General features: G+C 33.3%; 1 protein-coding gene and 1 long non-coding RNA gene across 4 annotated transcripts in view; one reads left to right on the top strand and one right to left on the bottom strand.

The window, feature by feature from the left end:
* The window catches only part of PSMA3 (proteasome 20S subunit alpha 3), a 28,742-nt gene extending 13,707 nt beyond the window's left edge, over positions 1-15,035 (top strand). For both annotated transcript variants that reach the window (XM_077122525.1, XM_077122526.1), the window contains exons 3-11: positions 371-494; positions 3,130-3,231; positions 3,875-3,948; positions 5,961-6,033; positions 6,970-7,035; positions 10,081-10,127; positions 13,844-13,911; positions 14,482-14,546; positions 14,873-15,035. In XM_077122525.1, the coding sequence (XP_076978640.1) occupies positions 371-494; positions 3,130-3,231; positions 3,875-3,948; positions 5,961-6,033; positions 6,970-7,035; positions 10,081-10,127; positions 13,844-13,911; positions 14,482-14,546; positions 14,873-14,917 (664 nt within the window). In that variant the 3' untranslated portion in view covers positions 14,918-15,035. The remainder of the gene's footprint in view (positions 1-370; positions 495-3,129; positions 3,232-3,874; positions 3,949-5,960; positions 6,034-6,969; positions 7,036-10,080; positions 10,128-13,843; positions 13,912-14,481; positions 14,547-14,872) is intronic.
* LOC143651765 (uncharacterized) overlaps positions 5,763-21,004 on the bottom strand; it is a 29,262-nt gene continuing 14,020 nt past the window's right edge. The window contains exon 3 of one of the 2 annotated variants that reach the window (XR_013160202.1): positions 5,763-8,581. This is a non-coding gene — a long non-coding RNA (uncharacterized LOC143651765). Of the gene's footprint in view, positions 8,582-9,799; positions 17,646-21,004 lie in introns of those variants that run through there. The other variant, XR_013160201.1, reaches the window with a different exon arrangement.

Below are 21,004 nucleotides of genomic sequence, written 5' to 3'. Positions count from 1 at the left end.
ACATCAAAGCAGAAGTCCACATAGTGGAAAAGGCAAATAATGCCTGAATTATGAAAATAATTTTGGCTTCTCAGATCCCCTGAAAGGATCTTGGGAATTCCCAGGAGGTTCTCATACTATTTTGATAACTTTTAGTTTAGAACAAAGGACGTTTTAGATTTTTAAAACCTGAGGGAGCTTATAAGTTAGAATAATTAGGAAAGGTTTCAGGAAGGCTATAAAGCTTAAGTCAAGTGAATTTGCAGTGGGTTATAGATATTTATTTAAATATGCAGCAGTGACAAGAAAATGTATTTTAGCACCCAGGATAACTATTATGAGATTTCCTTTGTTTTCAGTTTAAGAATTGATTTTGTTCTGCTTGTTTCAGTACAGCTATTGGAATCAGATGTAAAGATGGCGTTGTCTTCGGGGTAGAAAAATTAGTTCTTTCTAAACTTTATGAAGAAGGTTCCAACAAACGACTTTTTAATGTTGATCGACATGTTGGAATGGTAAGGTCACATCTACAAATATTCCTTTTTGCCTTCCTTTCCAATTTCTTTTCAAATAAGTAATTAGAATACGTTAAAAATATGATTAAAATAACTTTTATTTCTTTAGCTTTGAGGAAGAACTTCCAATCTATGAGCAGCTACAAAAGTAATCACCATAATTTATTGTTTGAACAATTTATTGTCCAAAACAAAGAGAACATTGTCCTAGTGTGATAAGTGTTAGATCTGAAAACCAAGTTGCTTTAAGAAAAATGAGGAAGGGCATGGGATGAGGAACATTTGTTGAAAAGAGATCTTGGCAGTATAGATCACCAGTATGTACATATTTGAAAGCAGAGAATCTTCTGCTTTTTGTATTCTTTTTAGGGATCACTGTCATACTGAAGCTGTTATTAGATAGAGAACACCTTTATTTTAAGAGTAGCAAGGAAAAATTTTTAACGAAAGGGAAAGTGAACTCATCCTTTTTAATAGTTTCTTGGGCATCATTGTGTTTTAAGTTATTTCATGCAACTGATATCAAAGGAGTCTGAGTTACTTTGCATAAATGCAAGCCAAGCTAAAGATGGACTACTATTGTATGCTGAAATCACTCTATATAGATGTCAGACTCTTCAGTATGAGTGATGACAATCAAAGGAAACAAGAGAAAATGTTTCTGATTCTCCTAACTGAAAAGGCAGGAGCTTTTGTTTTGAACAGATAAAAACAAGTGTTATTTTCTTTTCATTAAAAAAACACCTCTGTGTCTAGGTATTGTGCTGTGCTCTTTACATAAATTACCTGGTTTAATCCTGACAACACAGTGAGGCTGTGTTTACAGATGAAAAAAATGGACATAGCTGATAGAGAAAAAAGGTGGGATTTAAACTTGGGTCTACATGTATGACTTAAGAGCTCAGGTTGCAGGGTGACACCCTAACGGATCCACTCTTCTGACAGCTTTGATATTTATAAATGACATGTGGTGTTAACAAAAACACACTCATATGCAAAATACTGGGGACATATAACCAGTAAACCATGAAGCTACAAAGAAATTTCTCTGCTTCGTCAAAGAACGTTTTTTCTGAATACATTCTCTTTCCTGAACAAATTTATTATTGCTATGAAATTGATATATTTTGATGAAACTTGCCAGAGTATAATTGAGCTCATAGGAGGGAACTAGTGAATAATGCATTCTTTCACTTAGTGTATTTTGAGAGAATCATATATGCTAATGCCATAGGTACTTTAGTGATGGAAAAATTTTATTGTCCTAAAATTTTCATATTTGTCCTATTTATTATTAAAAGCCAGGAAGCTGATGGTATTTCTTATGCCTGGAAAAAAAAATTGGCAAAACAACAGATATTAACAAGTTTAGGTGAAAATTAAGGCTTAATGTTCTCCCTGCACAGCTGCTGTCTTCAAGTGGTTTAAGAATTTTTAGGCTTCATAATAAGCTTTCTCCAAAGCAGCAGTAAATTCGTCAAATGGTGAAACTTACTGGATGGGTAACCTTGGGGAAATTATTCTAAATACCATTTTCTTTGCCTGTAAAACAAGGGTGATGACCTTATATACAGTTGTAAATTTAAAATAATTTCAAAAATACGTAATTCATGAGTAGTCAGTAGTAGTTAGGAATTTCATCACTAGTACTATGACTAGGTAACAGACTGTTAATAAAATAGGCTATTAAATTTTTTTCTATCACTTTTAATATCTGTAAATCTCCGGAGCCTGTGGTTCCCAAACCTTCTTGGTTCATGGTACCCTTAGTATCTCAATACTTTTTTTTATAGCTTCCTTAGGCCTTTAGTAATACCTAGAGTTCTGTTTGTTTACTAAGAATTTAAGTCCAAAAATTTGGCATTTATAACCTAGAAATTTAGTTGTTTGAAAAATAATTTTTTTAAAGAACCACATTTATAATTGTTGTACTGTACAACTTCTCAAATATTAAAATCATCTTGGATGCTGTTACCTCATTTCTTGTTCAATATTGATTTTTTATAGTGCATTTTATCACAGCAACTGCTAAAAACCTAGCTTCTCAAAGATTTCACGGCAAACTACTTTGACAGATGTTTCCCTCAAAGTTAAAATACTGTGACACCTGTGAATTCACTGCAGTACCCTAGGGCAACTGGTTTGGTACTGCAATTCTAAGCTACCAATTTTAGAATAAATATTCTAAACGTGGTATTTCATTTTTTGGTTTGGCACTGCAGTTTGTTAGCCGTTAGGCTGAAAAGGGAGATTTGAGGTTGTGCCTTTCAGATCAAATCCTTTAATAACTTTTTGAACACAGAAGTGCTTTAAATAAAGAAAATCATTTCTTTATTTACAGAAAAATTCAGTCCTAACCAAGGCCAGTGGTTTTATTCTTTATAATTAGGTGGTATGTGGGGTGAAGAGGAGGATTTAAGGTAGATATTCTTTCTGAATGTGATCATTAGAAAAAATAATGAAGTTTATAATTGGTAAACTTCCTAATTGGCATTCTGTACTTAAGCATCAATATCATCATAAAATAAAAAAATTGTTTTTTCAAATGACTTTTGTTAAAAAGTATTAAATAAGCCTATAATAATTGCATACTTTACTTGTTTGTATATTTATCTATTAAACGTACTTCTTTTAGGCAGTAGCAGGTTTGTTGGCAGATGCTCGTTCTTTAGCAGACATAGCAAGAGAAGAAGCTTCCAACTTTAGATCTAACTTTGGCTATAACATCCCATTAAAAGTAAGTTGACACTTTTTGGCATTTATAAAAAAAAAAAAGAAATCTAACTGGAATAGATATTTGCACACCAGTGTTCATAACAGCATCACGTACAGTAGTCAAAAGGTAGAAGCAACTGAAGGGTCCGTCACCTGATGAAGAGATGAAGTGTGGTATATACACACAATGGAATATCATTCAAAAGGAATGAAGTTCTGATACATGCTACAACATGGATGAACACTGAAGACATCATATTGAGTGAAATAAGGCAGAAACTAAAAGACAAATAATGTATGATCTCTCACTGATATGAAATACTTAGAAGCAGTATTTCATATAAGCAGTATATTTATAAAGACAGATGATAAATTATAGATTGCCAGGGTGAGGGGAGTGGAGAGTTATTGCTTAATGGGTATAGGGTTTCTGAGGTGATGAAAAAGTTGGGGTTATTGGGTCTTGGTGATGGTAAAGTATAATTAATACCACTGAATTATACTCTTAAAAAGGGTTCAAATGAAGATTTTTGTGTTGCAACATGTTTCTACAATAAAAAGTTAAAAAAAAAAAAAGTTGGTACCATGTTGAGGATCCTTTTGGATGGTAATAGAAGTTTAATACACTTTTCTGTTCTTCCCTCACTTTCCCCTCCTCCCCCTAGCATCTTGCAGACAGAGTGGCTATGTATGTTCATGCTTATACACTCTACAGTGCTGTTAGACCTTTTGGATGCAGGTATGAAATTTTGTGAGATACTTAGGCAGATTTATGCTATAAATATTTCCCCAACATCTTTGTCTTTTATACCCTTAAAATATATACCCTTAAGAAATATTAAGGCAGTGATTAAATAATGGTGTACATAAAAACAACAATTTGAACAGTGAAAAGTATGGTACAGATTTAAAGTGATGATGAAACAGATGACTCATAGTAATAACTGATCTGCTTATTCTCTGGTGTTAGTCCTTGTCATTCTCAGGAAACTAAGGACTGATTTTAATATGTTCCATATTGTTATTATTAGGTGGTCAATTATATTTTAGTTTTCTCATTGATTTCCATCTCATATACTTTAAGCACTTAAGTAAAATCCTTTTAAATGGAGTTTTCTAGCATTCAGTAATTAATCCATGTGTAATTGTTTTGCAGTTCTTACAGTTTCTGTTTTTGTTGTAAAGGTTCCCTATTTTTATTTTAGGGAAAGCAGGGATTCAGTTGCATCAAGGTATAGAACATAAACATTCAAACATGGCTTCTCAAAGGAGATCTGTCATGACTCTAGATTTTATAAAGATAAAACGACATGTTTAGTTCATAACGTAAAATATAAACTAATAAAATTAATTTAAAAACACACTTGATCAATATAAAACATTTACTGGGAGGTTGCCACAATAAAGGTTATAGAAAGTTAATTTTAGTCCTATCTCTGATTATGATTATAATCAACCATGTTTAAATTACTAGGGGGAACAGATGTTGAGAGAACCTGTGGATATTTATTACATGAGTTATATTTAAGATCCTTATTTAAATTACATTATGAAACACTTTGTTTTCAGACTATGGAGAATACCTTTCATTTTCAATCTTTCAGTTTGAAACTGAATGCATTAGTTTATTTTCTGTTCTTTTTAAAAGAGTAAGAAAAGTAGAGGGGAACTTTTCAGTAAATAAAGTGAGTATATGTTATGAGTCAGTTATAGATGTGGGCATAGAGACATTGATAAATCATGGTTAATAAAATTGTGGAGGTGATATGATAGATGTATAAAGAGTGTAATAGGAGCACCAATTAGAAAATGTCCTCTTTCTGGGAAAAAGGTAAAGAGGGTGTGAGATGAAGGATGGGTGAGTGGTAAGGGTATTTATTTCAAGCAAAAGGACTGGTATGAAACTGCACGGCCATATCAGGAAATGGCAGAGGTAGTCAAGTATGCTTGATGCAAAGCTTAGAGATGATATTGAAGACATGAGAAGGAAGGGTCCAGGTCTGTGTTCCATGCAAGGGAGTTTCTTCAACCTGAGAAAACATTGAACGGTTTTAAACAGAATAATGATATATATATTCTGAAAGATAAGTCTCATAGGAATGTGGGAGATAGAAGGAATGATGATAAGTGTGTGAATCAGACAGTTGGCTGCTATGGCATTTAGCATGTGAAATGCTATGTAAGATGAGGATGATTTCTTTATTTCTGAAACAAAGGAATATATCATAGTATCAGAAAATCAATAATTCTTACAATCATTTCATGGGCCAACTTTAATTTGTTGAGCATGTGAAAATGCATTGAACTAATTTGAATAACTGCCGTAAAATGTCTGGGAGAAGTGTGGACAACAGCCAAAAAATGAAAGGTGAAAGGTGAAGTTTGATTGGATTCAATGCACTCTCAGCAGAAAGTTTCCCCTTAACTTTTTTACATTTATGCCGTTACCTGTTTGTCTTTCCTTAATTCTGTTTTCCACCTGTCTGTCATTACTCCTTTTATTACACTACTAATAATTCAGGAAACAGAGTTTCATCAAAAAGTTTAATACTAAACAAAAAGCCACATGAATTTTGAAAAAATAATCCCCCTTATGTAGTTTTATTAATTAAAACGAGCATAATAAAATACTTACTCTGAGTGTTATATTAATTTACCTTAGAAACTATAATTGCATTTTCATGATTTTTTAAATATAACTTTTATGTATTTAAGAGCCATGATTTAAACAATTCATTTACTTTTATGCAGTTTCATGTTAGGGTCTTACAGTGTGAATGACGGTGCACAACTCTATATGATTGATCCATCAGGTGTTTCATATGTGAGTAACTGAATCATCTTAAATTCTATTTCTAGTTTAATGGTATTTGATTAACACGTAAATTTCACATTTGGATTATATGCAGTTCTTTAAAATTCATGCAAGGAAAATAATGTTTTCTTGTTTATCATTAATAACAACATGGATATGAGGCAGAGGAAAGATTTGTGGCTTTCAATTTGCAATACACTGAAACTGTATAATGAAAAATTTGAATGTGGTTATTTCCTTCATTACTCTGAATATTAGCAATGTCTTAAAACTGAGTGTATCTCCCCTTGTAAAAGGATATTAAATGGGATTTCTTGGAGTTTTCTCTAGTTTATTACTAGAATAAAAACTATTATTCTAGGGGGTGCTAGGGTAGTTGAATAGTAGAATTCTTGCCTGCCATGTGGGAGACCCAGGTTCAATTCCCGGTCACAGTACTTCCCAAAAAACAAGCAAGCAAAACAACAAAAACTATTTTTCTAAGATATATAGAGACTTGAATATAATTGGTCATAACGCTAGTGTACCTGGGTAGCCTTATCTTTAAGAAAACTTTACAACACAGTAATAAAAAATGAGTATTGAACTCAAAGGAATTAACTTTATTTCTAGTTCCCTGAAATAGCTTTTTTCATTATCATAATGTTAAAACTTTTTTTTTCATTCCTGTACCCTAAAATGTGTCCAGTTCATAAAGTATATATGACATAATTTTTCTTTGGATGTATTTCTTTAGGAAAAAAAACCCAGATTCTTCTAGAATTAACTTCAGTATTTTATTTTTAGTTCAGTGGGATGTACATAATTGTATTTCTCCATAACTGCTGTTGAGTCATTTAACATTATTTCTTTACTCTTTAAATAGAAATAGTAGTAGTCATTAATGATATATGATAGTATGTTAATTTAATTGAATGCTAAATGTTTGTGCTCTTTTAAAAATAGGGTTATTGGGGCTGTGCCATTGGTAAAGCCAGGCAAGCTGCAAAGACGGAAATAGAAAAACTTCAGGTGATATGTATTTAATGTTTTAATTCTTGCTACAGCATTATCCCCTTGTAGTGAAGTTTTATTATCACAAATTAAGCCTTTGGTTCAAGGATACAGTGTTGGATGTGTTTTTCCAAAGCTGCTAAATGCTTAAATAGGAAAGCCGGTAACACACTGCCTGAGTTATGTCATCAATTCCTTTGACGTTTTAAAGTAATGATGAGCTCTTATCCAGACAAAACAGAATTTTTCAAATAATTTTACAAATCTTTAAATCATGGATTCCTATGAGCCCTAGATTGAGAACTTTGGTGTTTCAGAATTTTAAATCAACATCTGTCACAGAATCTAAGTGGTAATGAAAAGTTGTATATAATAGTAAGTCTTACACTAAGTTTCTGTGCTCCTGTGCTTTTCCCTCTTTTTCTCCTAGCTGGATAAGGCATGAAAACTACCCTGTTAATGGTTACCCACTTTTTCTTACCTCAAGAGCTAGAAATTCAACTATTAGTGTGAAAAAGCTTGCTTTCTTTCCATCTCTTCCTATTATTATATAGAAATTTGAAAATTAGAATATTTATATGTAAGCCATCCTTTTGTCTTTCAGTGATTAACCCTGTAGGGCAAAGGATGGGAAAAACAGATCTAGGTTAAATCAAGAAAAATCACTTCAGCTGAGGAACATGTATACTTTATGACCAAAGAATGCTCTAAATAAAGTGGTCACATACAGCCCACAGCCTGCTAAGTTTTATGGGAACCTAGCCACATTTAATCTATGGCTGCTTTTATACCGTAACAGAGTTGTAACAGAGAGGCTAAGTCCAAAATATTTGCTATCTGGCCCTTTACAGAAAGCATATAGACCCCTGTTCTGTATCACTGCTCTGGTCTAATTTTTTGTTAGACTGTTTATTAAAAGTATTAATTTATTGTAAAAACTTAATGTTAAGTGTGTTAATGCTAAGTTTGCCTTTGTACAATGCAATTAATTTCTTAAGTATAGAACTTACCCTTTCAAAGGCAAAACTACGAAGATTGGCATTTGTTTCTTTCAGCCCAAATTTAACATGAAAAATTTAAACACAGAAAAATAAGAGTATTGCAACAAATTTCTCATGTAGATTCAAGTTACTACTTTCCTATATTTTATCCATCTGCATATGGTTTTTTGAAAGTATGTGAACTGGGCTATTGAAACTATTTGAAAGTTCGTTGCAGAAATTATGACATTGTATTGCTAAATGCTTCAACACTCAACTCCTGTTAGAAGCCAGTATCACACCTAAGATTTCATCTCATTCAGTCCACTGTAGAACTGCTTCAGCAATTTCAGCACTTTTGTAACTGTTTTCTCAAACCATAATTCATTAAGGTTCACATGTTGAATGTTTAATGTAGAATCTTTCTTCCTTCACAATATTAATTTTTTGCCAGTTGCCTTTGTAGTCACTCCCACATACTGTATTTCTCTGTTTCCTAAAAGTACTGTCAGTGTTGTGGGGGAGGTTGTTGTTGTCCTCCTTCTTCATGTGATAGTACTGGCACAGCTTGAGCAGCATCATTTCTAAATTAAAAAATAATAGTAATAAAAAAATAAAATGTTAATGAATCTAGTTTAGAGTTGTAAGTAGTTGAATCATCTGAAGTCTCGGCTGCTGGATGGATATTCCTTATCTTTCACTACTTTTTGTCACCCCGTACATTTACCCCTGCAACACTCAGATATGAAGACCAGTCAAACATTGTTTTGATCTTGTCATGTCTGTACAGAAATCCAGATGTCTAATGCTAAAATCCTGCACTGGTCACGTCTAGGACCTACAATGTGCAAACCATTTAGATGGGGCACTTAAAACCTATATATCTAGCCTGATTTTCCAAATGTTCACTATAACAATACAGAATTGTTTCTAATACGAGTTTCAGTTTGCCCCTTTTGCTTGCACATTTCATTTATCTTCCTTGAAATCAAACTAAATCCAAACCTGTTTTAAGATTCCACTCACATCTTGGCTCTTCTTTAAAGCTTCCCTGACATTCTGCATTTTGTCTTCAATAGTTCCACAAGAGACAATTTATGTTATTCCTTCAATCTCTCTATATCGTGTACATAGTAGATATTCATGGTCCATTCATGTTTTATTATCCAAAATTGGCTATAGAGAATAAAACTAGATTTCTGATCTTAAGAACTTCTGAAGTTGATGATTTTTCTATGAATAGGTTCTGGATTTTTTTTTTAAATACCAATAAACACCAAACAAATGCAAACATTCTTAACTTTTGATCGTTCTGTTCTATATATATAATCAGTAATTCACAGTATCATCACATAGTTGCATATTTATCATCATGATCATTTCTTGGACCATTTGCATCTATTCAGAAAAAGAAATAAAAAGAAAACAAAAAAATTCATACGTACCATACCCCTTACCCCTCGCTTTCATTGATCACTAGCATTATAATCTAAATTTATTTTAACATTTGTTCCCCCTATTATTTATTTTTATTCCATATATTTTACTCGTCTGTTGATAAGGTAGATAAAAGGAGCATCAGGCACAAGGTTCTCACAATCACACAGTCACATTGTGAAAGCTATATCATTATACAATCATCATCAAGAAACATGGCTACTGCAACACAGCTCTACATTTTCAGGCAGTTCCCTCCAGCCTACATCTTGAACAACAAGGTGATATCCACTTAATGCATAAGAATAACTTCCAGGATAACCTCTGGACTCTGTTTGGAATCTCTCAGCCATTGACACTTAGTCTCATTTCAATCTTCCCCCTTTTGGTCGAGAAGGTTCTCTCAATCCCTTGATGCTGAGTCTGAGCTCATTCTAGGATTTCTGTCCCATGTTGGCGTGATAATTTTAAAAAACTAAGCTGTGAATCACAAAATAGTATTTTGGTCTTTTTTGGCCTGTTAGTTTGCCTGAGAAACTCTTGAGAGCACGGGTTATTGATAGAAGTTGTGAAAGTAATTTGAAAATAAGTGGAAAGGGTTCTTTTGGTTCACAAACTTAATGATTATAGATTTTATTTTCTGTAGATGAAAGAAATGACTTGCCGTGATGTTGTTAAAGAAGTTGCAAAAATGTAAGTTGAAATTTTTCATACCATTTACAAAAATACTTCATTTACTCTTAACCTTATATATTCATTCTAAGGAGCTGTTTTGTTGAAAAATAACTTACTGTGTGTATCTTTTAGAAGGTAATTTAATTTGAGGCTTTATAAAGAGCCAGACTGAGGTATATTACAGCAAATTTTGTGTGTGTGTGTTCTCTGACTCCAAATTCTAAGAAGTCTCATTAAGGAGAACATCGCATTTTTAACTGGTTACACATTTTCAAATGGTAATGAATGGGATGGAGGGAAAATAGCTTTCGACAAAATAAGCTTTTTCTAAGTGACAGAATTTTTTAGGGTAGGAGGAAATAATGGACTTCCTCTCAGGGCCCTCATTCGATAGCTCCTAAATCCTCAAATCTAAGAAAGTCCCAATAATTGTAATTTTAGATTGTTTCAAAAAAAGCTTAAAAAATGAAAGTATCAGCTACTGGCTACCAGTTTTCAGCAAATTCTTTCTAAATATGATCCCTGAAGCTACTTTGTTTTGTTTTTTGTTTTGTCTTTTTCAATAAACAATTCAATTTTATGATAAGATACAGAGTATGTATAGATTTAACTTTAACAGGAACTTTCCCCACCTGGTTAATACTTCTTATTCTTTGTGTTTTAAGATAGCTGGTATGTAAAATTCTCCTTATTTTGCAACCAAAAGATGATTTTAATCCAGAATCTTGGTATCTTTAAAGCACTTTTGTCAACAGTCTTTTTCTGCCCAAACTGAGCTTTCTTTATTAGCGCCTACTTTTCATCTTGCAAACAAGCTCAGGTCTTCCACTTTAAAAAGAGGGAAAAAAAAGGCAAAAGTATCTTATACCTTAATCCTACACCTTTTTCAGTTACCATCCTATGCCTTAATTTCCTTACCCCCTGAAGCTCCTTTTAAAATGGTCTTAGTTACATAAGCAACTGTTTCTTTGGGACAAGCAATGTTTCACTTTTTGTTTTTCAGGTTTATCATAAATGTTGAGAAGACCAGTATTTCAAAGCATTTTAAAACAGTTTTAAGAAAGCCTCAAATTATTTATATTACAGGTATAAAAAGTAGAATGTCCATGTTATAGTTTTTTAGACTATTAGGCAACAATAAAGCTAAGAAACCTGGGTGGTGATGCTTCGAAGATTCAGGACTCTTTTAGGTCAAAGAACATTAGCAGTTTGTTTTTTTTTAAATCTTTTATTTATTCATTTATTATTAATTTTTAATTTTTTAAAAATATAACAAACATTCTTAACATATGATCATTCCGTTCTATATATATAATCAGTAATTCACAATATCACATAGTTGTATATTCTTGATCATGATCATTTGCATCAATTCAGAAAAAGAAATAACACAACAGAAAAAATTCATACCATACTGTACCCCTTACCCCTCCCTTTCATTGATCACTAGCATTTCAATCTACTAAATTTATTTTAACATTTGTACCCCCTATTATTTATTTTTATGCTGTATGTTTTCTTGTCTGTCGATAAGGTAGATAAAAGGAGCATCAAACACAAGGTTTTCACAATCACACAGTCACACTGTGAAAGCTATATCATAATACAATCATCTTCAAGAAACATGGCTACTGGAACACAGCTCTACATTTAGCAGTTTGGTTTTGAATCCACTAACAGGCTGATTTTACCGCCACCTAAAATTTTAAAGTATTGGCTGCATTCCAGAGAATTCACAGCATCTCAAATTATTCCACATTAGAACTATAAGAATAAGGTGTGGTCAGTCAGCTATTTAGGCAGTAGTATCTTGAGTTTTCTAATTATATACATGCAGGAGAAGAAGTCCCATAGGACTCTATAATAAAATGAAACATACAGTATCTGGAATCTCTTCTAAATTGATCAAGTAAATAATCTTCATTGAATTGCATATATTTTTTATTTTTTCTAACTTTTTAAAATGTGAAATATAACATATATACAAAAAAAAACAATTTCCAAGTACATTTTAACTAGTTACAGAACAGATTTTTATGTTTGGCATGGGTTACAGTTATACAATTTTTTGTTTTTTCTTCTAGCTACTCCAAGACACTGGAGACCAACAAAAATATCAGTATAATGACTCAGCAGTCATACTCATTTGTTAAATTCTATCTTCTCTGTTATATACTTCTTCTCTTTAAATAACATGTATACATCGCAACAGTTAGTTGTGGATCAGATTTCAGAGTTTGGTTTAGGTTACGATTCCACAAATTTAGGTTTTTACTTCTAGCTGCTCTAAGGTACTGGAGGCTAAAAGAAATATCAGCATAATGATTCAGCACTTATACTCATTTGTTAAACGCAACCTTCTCTGTATACCTCCACTATCACCTTTGATCTTTGTCCCACTTTTTAGGAGCATTTGGACTTCGGTCATTCTAACTTTTTCAGGTTGGAAGGGGCTGTCAGTAATGCAGCATAGGGATGATAATGCAGTATAGGGAGATGGAACTAGGTGATGTTTAGAAAGGTTGGCCCCTCAGCAATTTCAGGACTTACTTGGTTCAAGGACCCATCTGGAGGTTGTAGTATTCTTACAACCCTAATGCATGGACCCTCTGTAGAATCTTACATAAGATAAAGGTATTCTTTAGGATTGGCAGGAATGGTTTTAGTTGGGGTTGGCAAGTTGTGATAGGTAGCATGTCTAACTGAAGCTTGTGTAAGAGTGACCACCAGTGTAGCCTCTCAACTCTATTTGAACTCTCTCAGCCATTGATGCCTTTTTTGTTACACAAATTTTCCCACTTGGTCAGGATGCATTATTGATCCCACATGCATACATTTCTTTAAAAAGCAGTTTTATTCACACACATCATATAATCCATCCAATGTGTACTACATAACAATTTTAACGTCATATGCACAAGTTTCCTTCACTAAACCAAACCTCTTGAGTACTCAGGACACATCAGTACTTACTGATACTTGGGTACAGTGGTAGACACTTACCTATTCCATGTAGGAAAGTTGTCTCTCTGTCATTTAAATAGAATGGGGCTCTGTATTTTTTTTTACTTATTTCTAGAAAACTAATATTTCTGTCATTATAGCAAGGGCTTAGAAAGATTTTCCAAAGTAAGGCTTACATATAAGACAGTAGAAAGTATAAAATAAGAAAGCTTTACTGTATTTCATATATGCTAACATAGTCTGTGACAGTGTCTCCTTGTTTGCTGCAATTTATAATTTACTGTAGTTTGAAGGCCAGGTTACGTGGACTGTAGTCCTTACACAATGAACAAAGTGATTAAAAAGATTACCAACAAGACACTAATAATTGCAAACATATAAAGAAGCTGTTTTTAAAAATAATTTGGTTAATGAATGGAAAATTCTCCTGAAAAGGGACAGCCAGTGCTGGCCTCTCCCCATTTTGAATCTATGCTTTTTTTAAACAAGATACCTGTTTTTTAGTTATGATAGTTAAAAACAAAGTATCAAAAGAACATGAGGTTTATATGTATATTCAGTAATTTTTAGCAAGTGTTTCATCTCTCTGTCATTGTATAGTTTGTATTTTCTAATATCCATAATACAAAAACTATATGATATGCCTTAGTATATGCATAATTCAGTAAGTACTTAAATCAGGGATGGGTGTGTTCTAATGTGTTTAAGTAGTGTGGGTACATTGTTTGGAGATGACCAAATGAATAATCACCTTTTTTTTTCTGTTCTAGAATTTACATAGTACACGATGAAGTTAAGGATAAAGCTTTTGAACTAGAGCTCAGCTGGGTTGGTGAACGTAAGTTATTTTTGTACATTGTTTGCTCTAGGAGTCATCTGTAGCACAGTTTACCTCTGGGTGTGCTTTCTCTAATACAGAGAAAGCCAAAAAAATATTTTACAACAAGCTAGTCTTTATGAAGGAAAAGTTCTGCCTAATAATTCTTGATTAACGTTGTGAACAGTGTTATTTACTACTTTTAGTTACAAATTTAAAAAAATTTTAACTAAAATTTTAAAACCATTTCATGCTTTTAAAAGACACTGCTGAGAAATAGCCAGTTTTTTTTCTAGTATGTTACCATCAAACTGTAATGTTTTAAAATTAAACTGATCAGGCTGTACATATTCCCCATGGTTGATATTTATAAGTCAACAGAATTCGACCCAGCGTATTTTTAATTTCCAGTAGTTTAATTTGGGCAGATTTCATCTCTTTTGGAAGAAACACAACACAAAGCTGAGTTCAAAGCATCTATTATCATTCATACTACTTAAAACATACTACTTAAAACATCAGTGAGTCATCAGACTACTGTATAGCAAATCACAGTACAGTCCTCATTTATATATGTTGCTTAATTTACAGTAACTAAAGGAAGACACGAAATTGTTCCCAAAGATATAAGGGAAGAAGCAGAGAAATATGCTAAGGTAAGCCACAGCATAAAACTCTTCTAGCTGAAGGTATCATGGAACTATGTGTTGAGCAATAAAAGAACTCCGTAGATTTGTTAAAGGAAAAAAGCTTTACCTTTATCCCAGTGGCGGTAAAGTTACCTGTATTCTGCCAGTGGTTCGAAAAAGAAAAAAAAAAGGGTGGAGGATGGGGTGTTAAGAATCGCAAAGGGTCTTCAAGACATTTAATCTCAATGGCAAGTGCTTAATTAAATTGAGGTTGTTACATCTTAACTTGCCTGAAAGTTTAGGATGTAACAATATTAAAAATTGATTTTGAAACCCTGTTTTTCTTTTACCAGGAATCTTTGAAGGAAGAAGATGAATCTGATGATGACAATATGTAACATTTACATCTGTATCTATTCTGTTTTAAATTTCTACTACAGTCCCATGTAAACTATTTAGCCCTGTGGATTATTATATACCTAGTTAACCAATTTTCATTAAATTTTTGTCTTTGAATCATTGATGTCTGGTTAATACCTGCCTGACAAAAATTGGTGGAGGGCGGGCCACAGTGGCTCAGCAGGTGAGAATGATTGCCTGCCATGCCAAGAGGACCCGGGTTTGTTTCCCAGTGCCTGCCCATGTAAAAAAAAAAAATTGGTGGGGGTAATTGAGAACACAGTACTCAGCATTAAAATGTACATTTATGCCAACTGAATAGTTCCTTAGAGGCTTTGGAATCAGATGAATTTAAAGCCCTACTCCATCACTTACCTAGACAGAAGGTAAAGATCATAACCTGCTAGGCTGTTGCCCACTTTTGTATTTAAATGATTATTGGTCATCAGTCACTATTAAAATTTAAGTGTGATGCAGAAGAAAAATGTTTCAAAAACAGATCCTACAACTTGTGAGTCAAGAAATGTTTGTTTTCCTTTACTGTGGTACAGAGGAGTGGATTTAAGAGTCAATAAAGACCCTATTCTGTCACTTTTAATATTTATTAATCTGTAAAGTTGAAAGTACCCATCAGACTGTACTTATGTCAAAAATTAGAGTAAATATGAAAGTCCTCTGTAAATACCAACTGTTTTAAGTAGCATAACCAGTATAGGCATGCCTCGTTATATTGTGCTTTGCAGATACTGTGTGTTCTCTACAAAGGGAAGGTTTGTGGTACCCCTAGGTCAAGCACGTTTATAGGTGTCATTTTTCCAAAAGCAGGTAGATAACTTCATATCTCAGTGTCACGTATGAATTAAAGTATGTGCATTGTCTTGTTTCAGACATGCTATTCCACACTTAACAGACTATACAGTACATTGTTAACAACTTTTATATGCACTGGGAAAGCAAGAAATCCGTGTGACTCGCTTTACTGTAACACTCGCTTTATTGCAGTGGCCTAGAACCAAACCCGGATATCTCTGAGGTGTGCTTGTGTTTTTGTGGCCTGGAAGAACAACTGTCATAACCCGAACAACAGCACTCAGAGCAGGAAGAAACAATTCTGAGCTCAGGCCAGATATGATTCAGGTACATACATCTTTTACTGGACTCTTGCCAATATCACTCCAACTGCTATGCTTGCCTAAGAAGGGCTGCCAGGTGTTTCTGGACTTTGAGAACTTTGTATAATTTAAGCAGTAAGTTATTATATTTTGAGTAGTTAACTGCCATACAAACAACTCAAACATTATTTATTATCATGGCTTCATTTATGTGAAATTACTTTCTATATTTACAGTTCCTACACTGAATTCAGTAACATGAGTTTTTTGGCTTAGACAAACACCTAAAATAATACTGAAGTGAAACTATTTGCAGATAGATAATTTATAAATTAAGCCACAATTTGTGGCCTTTCCTATATTCTTCCAAAGTATGAATGGCCCATGAATCTTTTTGTGAGCACATCTGTTCTTAAATTCACCTTATCATAACTAGTAATATTTTAGAAGAGTAGACATTGACTAAAGAAACCCAAATGTGAGCACATAAGTCACTTGTAACCAACTATAGATATTTTTTACTATCAGATAAAACTAAAACTACCTAAGCAGATATACTTACATCTTCAGCTTTATGAAAGGAATTGATTTTTATGCACAGTATATATAGGATTAATCAATCTAGGTTCAATTGTAGGGGAGCTGCACCAATGAGGTATGATTAGCCTCTTTAAGAAACTGTTAAATTAGTAAGTCAGTAAAAATAATAACTGGTACATTCTACCTCATTACCTAAAACCTTCATGATACTGGTACCAAAATAAATAAATAAATGTTTTAAAGAGCAAAATTTTGATTTAGAGATTCCAACAATAAAATATACTTAGGCTATAAAAGCACATGTTGATAAGGCTGTCCATTTGCTCCATTTTTAAAAATTTTTATTTATTAATTAAAAAAATAAACAGCACCCTGCTCCTAGAAAGCACGAGAGAAGAAAAAAAAAATTAACAACAAAACATGAACATATCATTCCATTCTACATATATAATCAGTAATTCTTAATATCACATAGTTGCATATTCATCATTTCTTAGAATATTTGCATCGATTTAGAAAATAAAACGATATCAGAAAAAAAAAGATTATACATACCATACCCCTTACCCCTTGCTTTTCATTTATCACTAGCATTTCAAACTAAATTTATTTTAACATTTGTTCCCCCTATTATTTATTTTTATTCCATATGTTCTCTTCTGTTGAGATGGTAGATAAAAGGAGCATCAGACACAAGGTTTTCACAATCAGAGTCACATTGTGAAAGCTATATCATTGTTCAATCATCACCAAGAAACATGGCTACTGGAACACAGCTCTACATTTTCAGGCAGTTCCCTCCAGCCTACATCTTGAACAACAAGGTGATATCTACTTAATGCATAAGAATAACTTCCAGGATAACCTCTGGACTCTGTTTGGAATCTCTCAGCCACTGACACTTAGTCTCATTTCAATCTTCCCCCTTTTGGTCGAGAAGGTTCTCTCAATCCCTTGATGCTGAGTCTCAGCTCATTCCAGGATCTCTGTCCCACGTTGCCAGGAAGGTCCACCCCCCTGGGAGTCATGTCCCACGCAGAGAGTGGGAGGGTGGTGTGACTGCTCATCGTGTTGGCTGGAGAGAGAGGCCACATCTGAGCAACAAAAGAGGTTCTCTTGGGGGTGACTCTTAGGCCTAAATTTTAAGTAGACTTGACCTATCCTTTGTGGGGTTAAGTTTCATATGAACAAACCCCAAGAGTGGGGGCTCAGCCTATAGCTTTGGTTGTCCACACTGCTTGTGAGAATATCAAGAATTCAACTTGGGGAAGTTGAATTTCTCCCCGTTCTCACCATTCCCCAAAGGGGGCTTTGCAAATACTTTTCCACTCACTGACAGAATCACTCTGGGGCATCACTCTGGACAAACCAACAAATCTCAGTCCTACCTGAGATTCCAAGTACTTATGGCCTTCAATCAAACTATCTACATAAGTTATATTAGGAAATACACTAGTCAAAATATAAATTTGGTACATTTGCTCCACTTTTATTACTCATAAACTTAAAAAAATGAGGAAAACCAAATCTTAGATCATCAATAGGTTTGACTGAAAAAATAAAATCTTTCATAGGACAAGCAACAAATTAAGATTAAAAATCAGCCTTTCTTTTTTCCCCACTGTATAACACTAAACAGTTATCTGAATATTGTTAAGAAACCAGGAGGAATGCCCAAATAAAATTCTTATAATGTACAACACTAAATCCCAATAACGTTTCTCTTCTTTGAATTTCTTTATCTTTGGAAATGGAACTGAGGCTTGATCTTTCTTTAATTTTCCTGCATTTTACCCTATCTAGGCAATCCCCAGAATTAGGCAGTTTATTAAGAAATTGGTCCTTCCTAAGGATTTCCATCAATCTGACAAAGACAGCCTTGCAAAATGATTATCAGATTTCTCCCCCCTCAAAGCCCTTTGAGTATATCCCACTTAGCTACCAAATTATTAAAAAAAAATAATAAAAAAGTAAGGGTGGGAAGGAATGCCAAAGCATGAAATGAGTAATAGTGCACATGCCCCAACTAAGTAAAGCTTTTCTTTGACCACTGATCTTTCATCATATATTATAACCTTTCTATCATACTTTTAACTTCAGGGCAAGGTATAGTATTTAAAACATTAGCTCAAAAAATATATTAATCAGAGGCTTCTAAGTTAGATCAGCATAGTTTATAGATTTATAGAACACATGGAAAACTCAAGCTTTAGAAAAGTAAAATGGGGGAGTCAATTCTATTAGAAGCACAGTAATAGAATTTTTTTCATGTTAGGATCTGTTCTCCACCATTATGATCACAACAATTTCATAAGAAAACTAGCACTGTAAATTAATTTGGGATAGTGGTTTATAAACTTAATAGATTTTAATCTGCCTTTGTCATGTAATAATTGTGTGACCTTGGGCAAAATACTTAATTTCCTCATTTGTAAAATGAGCATAAGAATATGTATCATTTATAATGGCAAGAAAAAAACATGAAATACAAAGATATAAATCTGTATCTACGCAAGCTGTCAGTTACCACAAAATACTTTATGGCATCAATGTAAACCCAATGAAACTCCCAACAGGCTTTTGGTGGATATAAAGTAACAAGCTAGTTCTAAAATTTATATGGAAAAAGCAAAGGAATTAGAATAACCAGAGCAATTTAAGAACAAAAACAATTCAAACTACCTGATTTCAAGACTTACTACTATAATGTTAATGTAGTGGGCACATTATCAGTGAAACAGAATGGAGCCCAGAAATAGACTCAAGTATAGTTAACTGATTTCTGACAAAAGTACAAAGACAAAAAACTGGAGAAAGGACAGTCCTTTTTAACAAATGGTGCTGAAACAACTGGATATCAGTAAACAAACCACATTAAAAACCATACCTTCACACATCGTGTATAAATTAACTCAAAAGCAGTCAATCACAGGCCAAAATTGTACTGTAAACTACAAAACTAGAAACAAACACAGAATAAAATCTTTGTGACTTAAGAAGCGAGTTCTTTTTACTACAACAAAAGCACCATACTAGCAAGTATGTCACTTAGGATCCTTTTTTTTTTTTTTTAAACTGCACTGCTGCAAGCTTACTGGATAAGCCTATTTATTAAACTATAACATCTTTGAGTAAAGGACCGTTCCATTTTAATTAAAAAATGGACACCTGTCTTTGATAAACTGCCTATGGAAATTGTAAGGAGAAAAAGAAGACAGAAAACATGACAACTGCCCCTTTAGTTTATAAAACACTTTTGAGAAGCCAGCTTCACACTTAAAACCACTAAGTGATAATTTTTTCCTCCCCCCTTTTAATTAGGGTGGATTTTAAAAAGATACAGAAACCCAGAAATCATCCATATTCTCACAACCCAGAATAACTAATATTTTAAAATATATTTTTTAAGTGTTTGATTCACTTTTCCAATGCATATACTTTTTTTTTTTTAATAAGGGCAGACACCAGGGATCGAACCCAGGTCTTCGGCATAGCAGGGGAGAACTCTGCCACCATTGCCTGCCCCAATGCATATACTTTTAAAAATTATGTTACATATGTATATGGCCTATATACTTAATACTCCCTCATATACTTAAATATTAGAACGTTACACGTAAAACTAATCTTCCTTCTTCGACCACTCTACCTCTTCAGAGGTAATCACCATATTTTGCATTTAATGGCTAGCCTCCCAGTACATACACAGCATCTCTGAAAAAAACCGAAACACTGGTGTGAGTGTTGCAGATTAGGTTTCTTACTTACACATCTTTAGTTTGTTTTTAAAGAGTATGATTTGGCTTTATAAAGGAGAAAGGTCATAAATGTCACAAACAGGATTTGTAGAAGTGTATTAAGGAAAGAGCAGACCCTCTGGGGTATTAACTATGGGTGCTGAGAAGGTGAACAGTGAAAAGCATTCAATGACTGAATTTCTACAAAAAAAACCAAAATATTTGATTTTTAGCACATGGCACAAAGATGGAACGTTAGAAAAAATCCTTTAAATAAGACATTGATTTAATTAATTGTAAATAATGTTGTAACCCCTGCAATGGTTGGCATTCCCCAGTTTGATTCCCAGGTCTAGATGATGTATTTTGGCAGGACTCCATTTCTCTAAGTTTCAATGATCTCTTCATCTAAAAAATGAATTGATAGTACTTGCATCTAGACTACTCCAATTTTAAAATTGTAACGTATGAAACAAATATAATGGGATACGTATGGGAACAGAAATTATTCAAAAGGAAAAGCCACAGGATTCTAGACCAACATAATATGGAAAAATTAAGGTAAGATATTAGTAAGACAGGGCCAATGGAATAATGACTATTTAAAGAAAAGGAAACTCTAAAAGAGAAGTGGCTGGTATAAAGGTGATAGCCCATCAGGACATGCTGGGCACAGCACTCATCTGATTCAGCAGCA

This window comes from Tamandua tetradactyla, chromosome 12 (assembly GCF_023851605.1).
Source record: "Tamandua tetradactyla isolate mTamTet1 chromosome 12, mTamTet1.pri, whole genome shotgun sequence".
Taxonomy (NCBI): Eukaryota; Metazoa; Chordata; class Mammalia; order Pilosa; family Myrmecophagidae; genus Tamandua; species Tamandua tetradactyla.
This window is presented reverse-complemented; position numbering and strand designations above follow the sequence as displayed.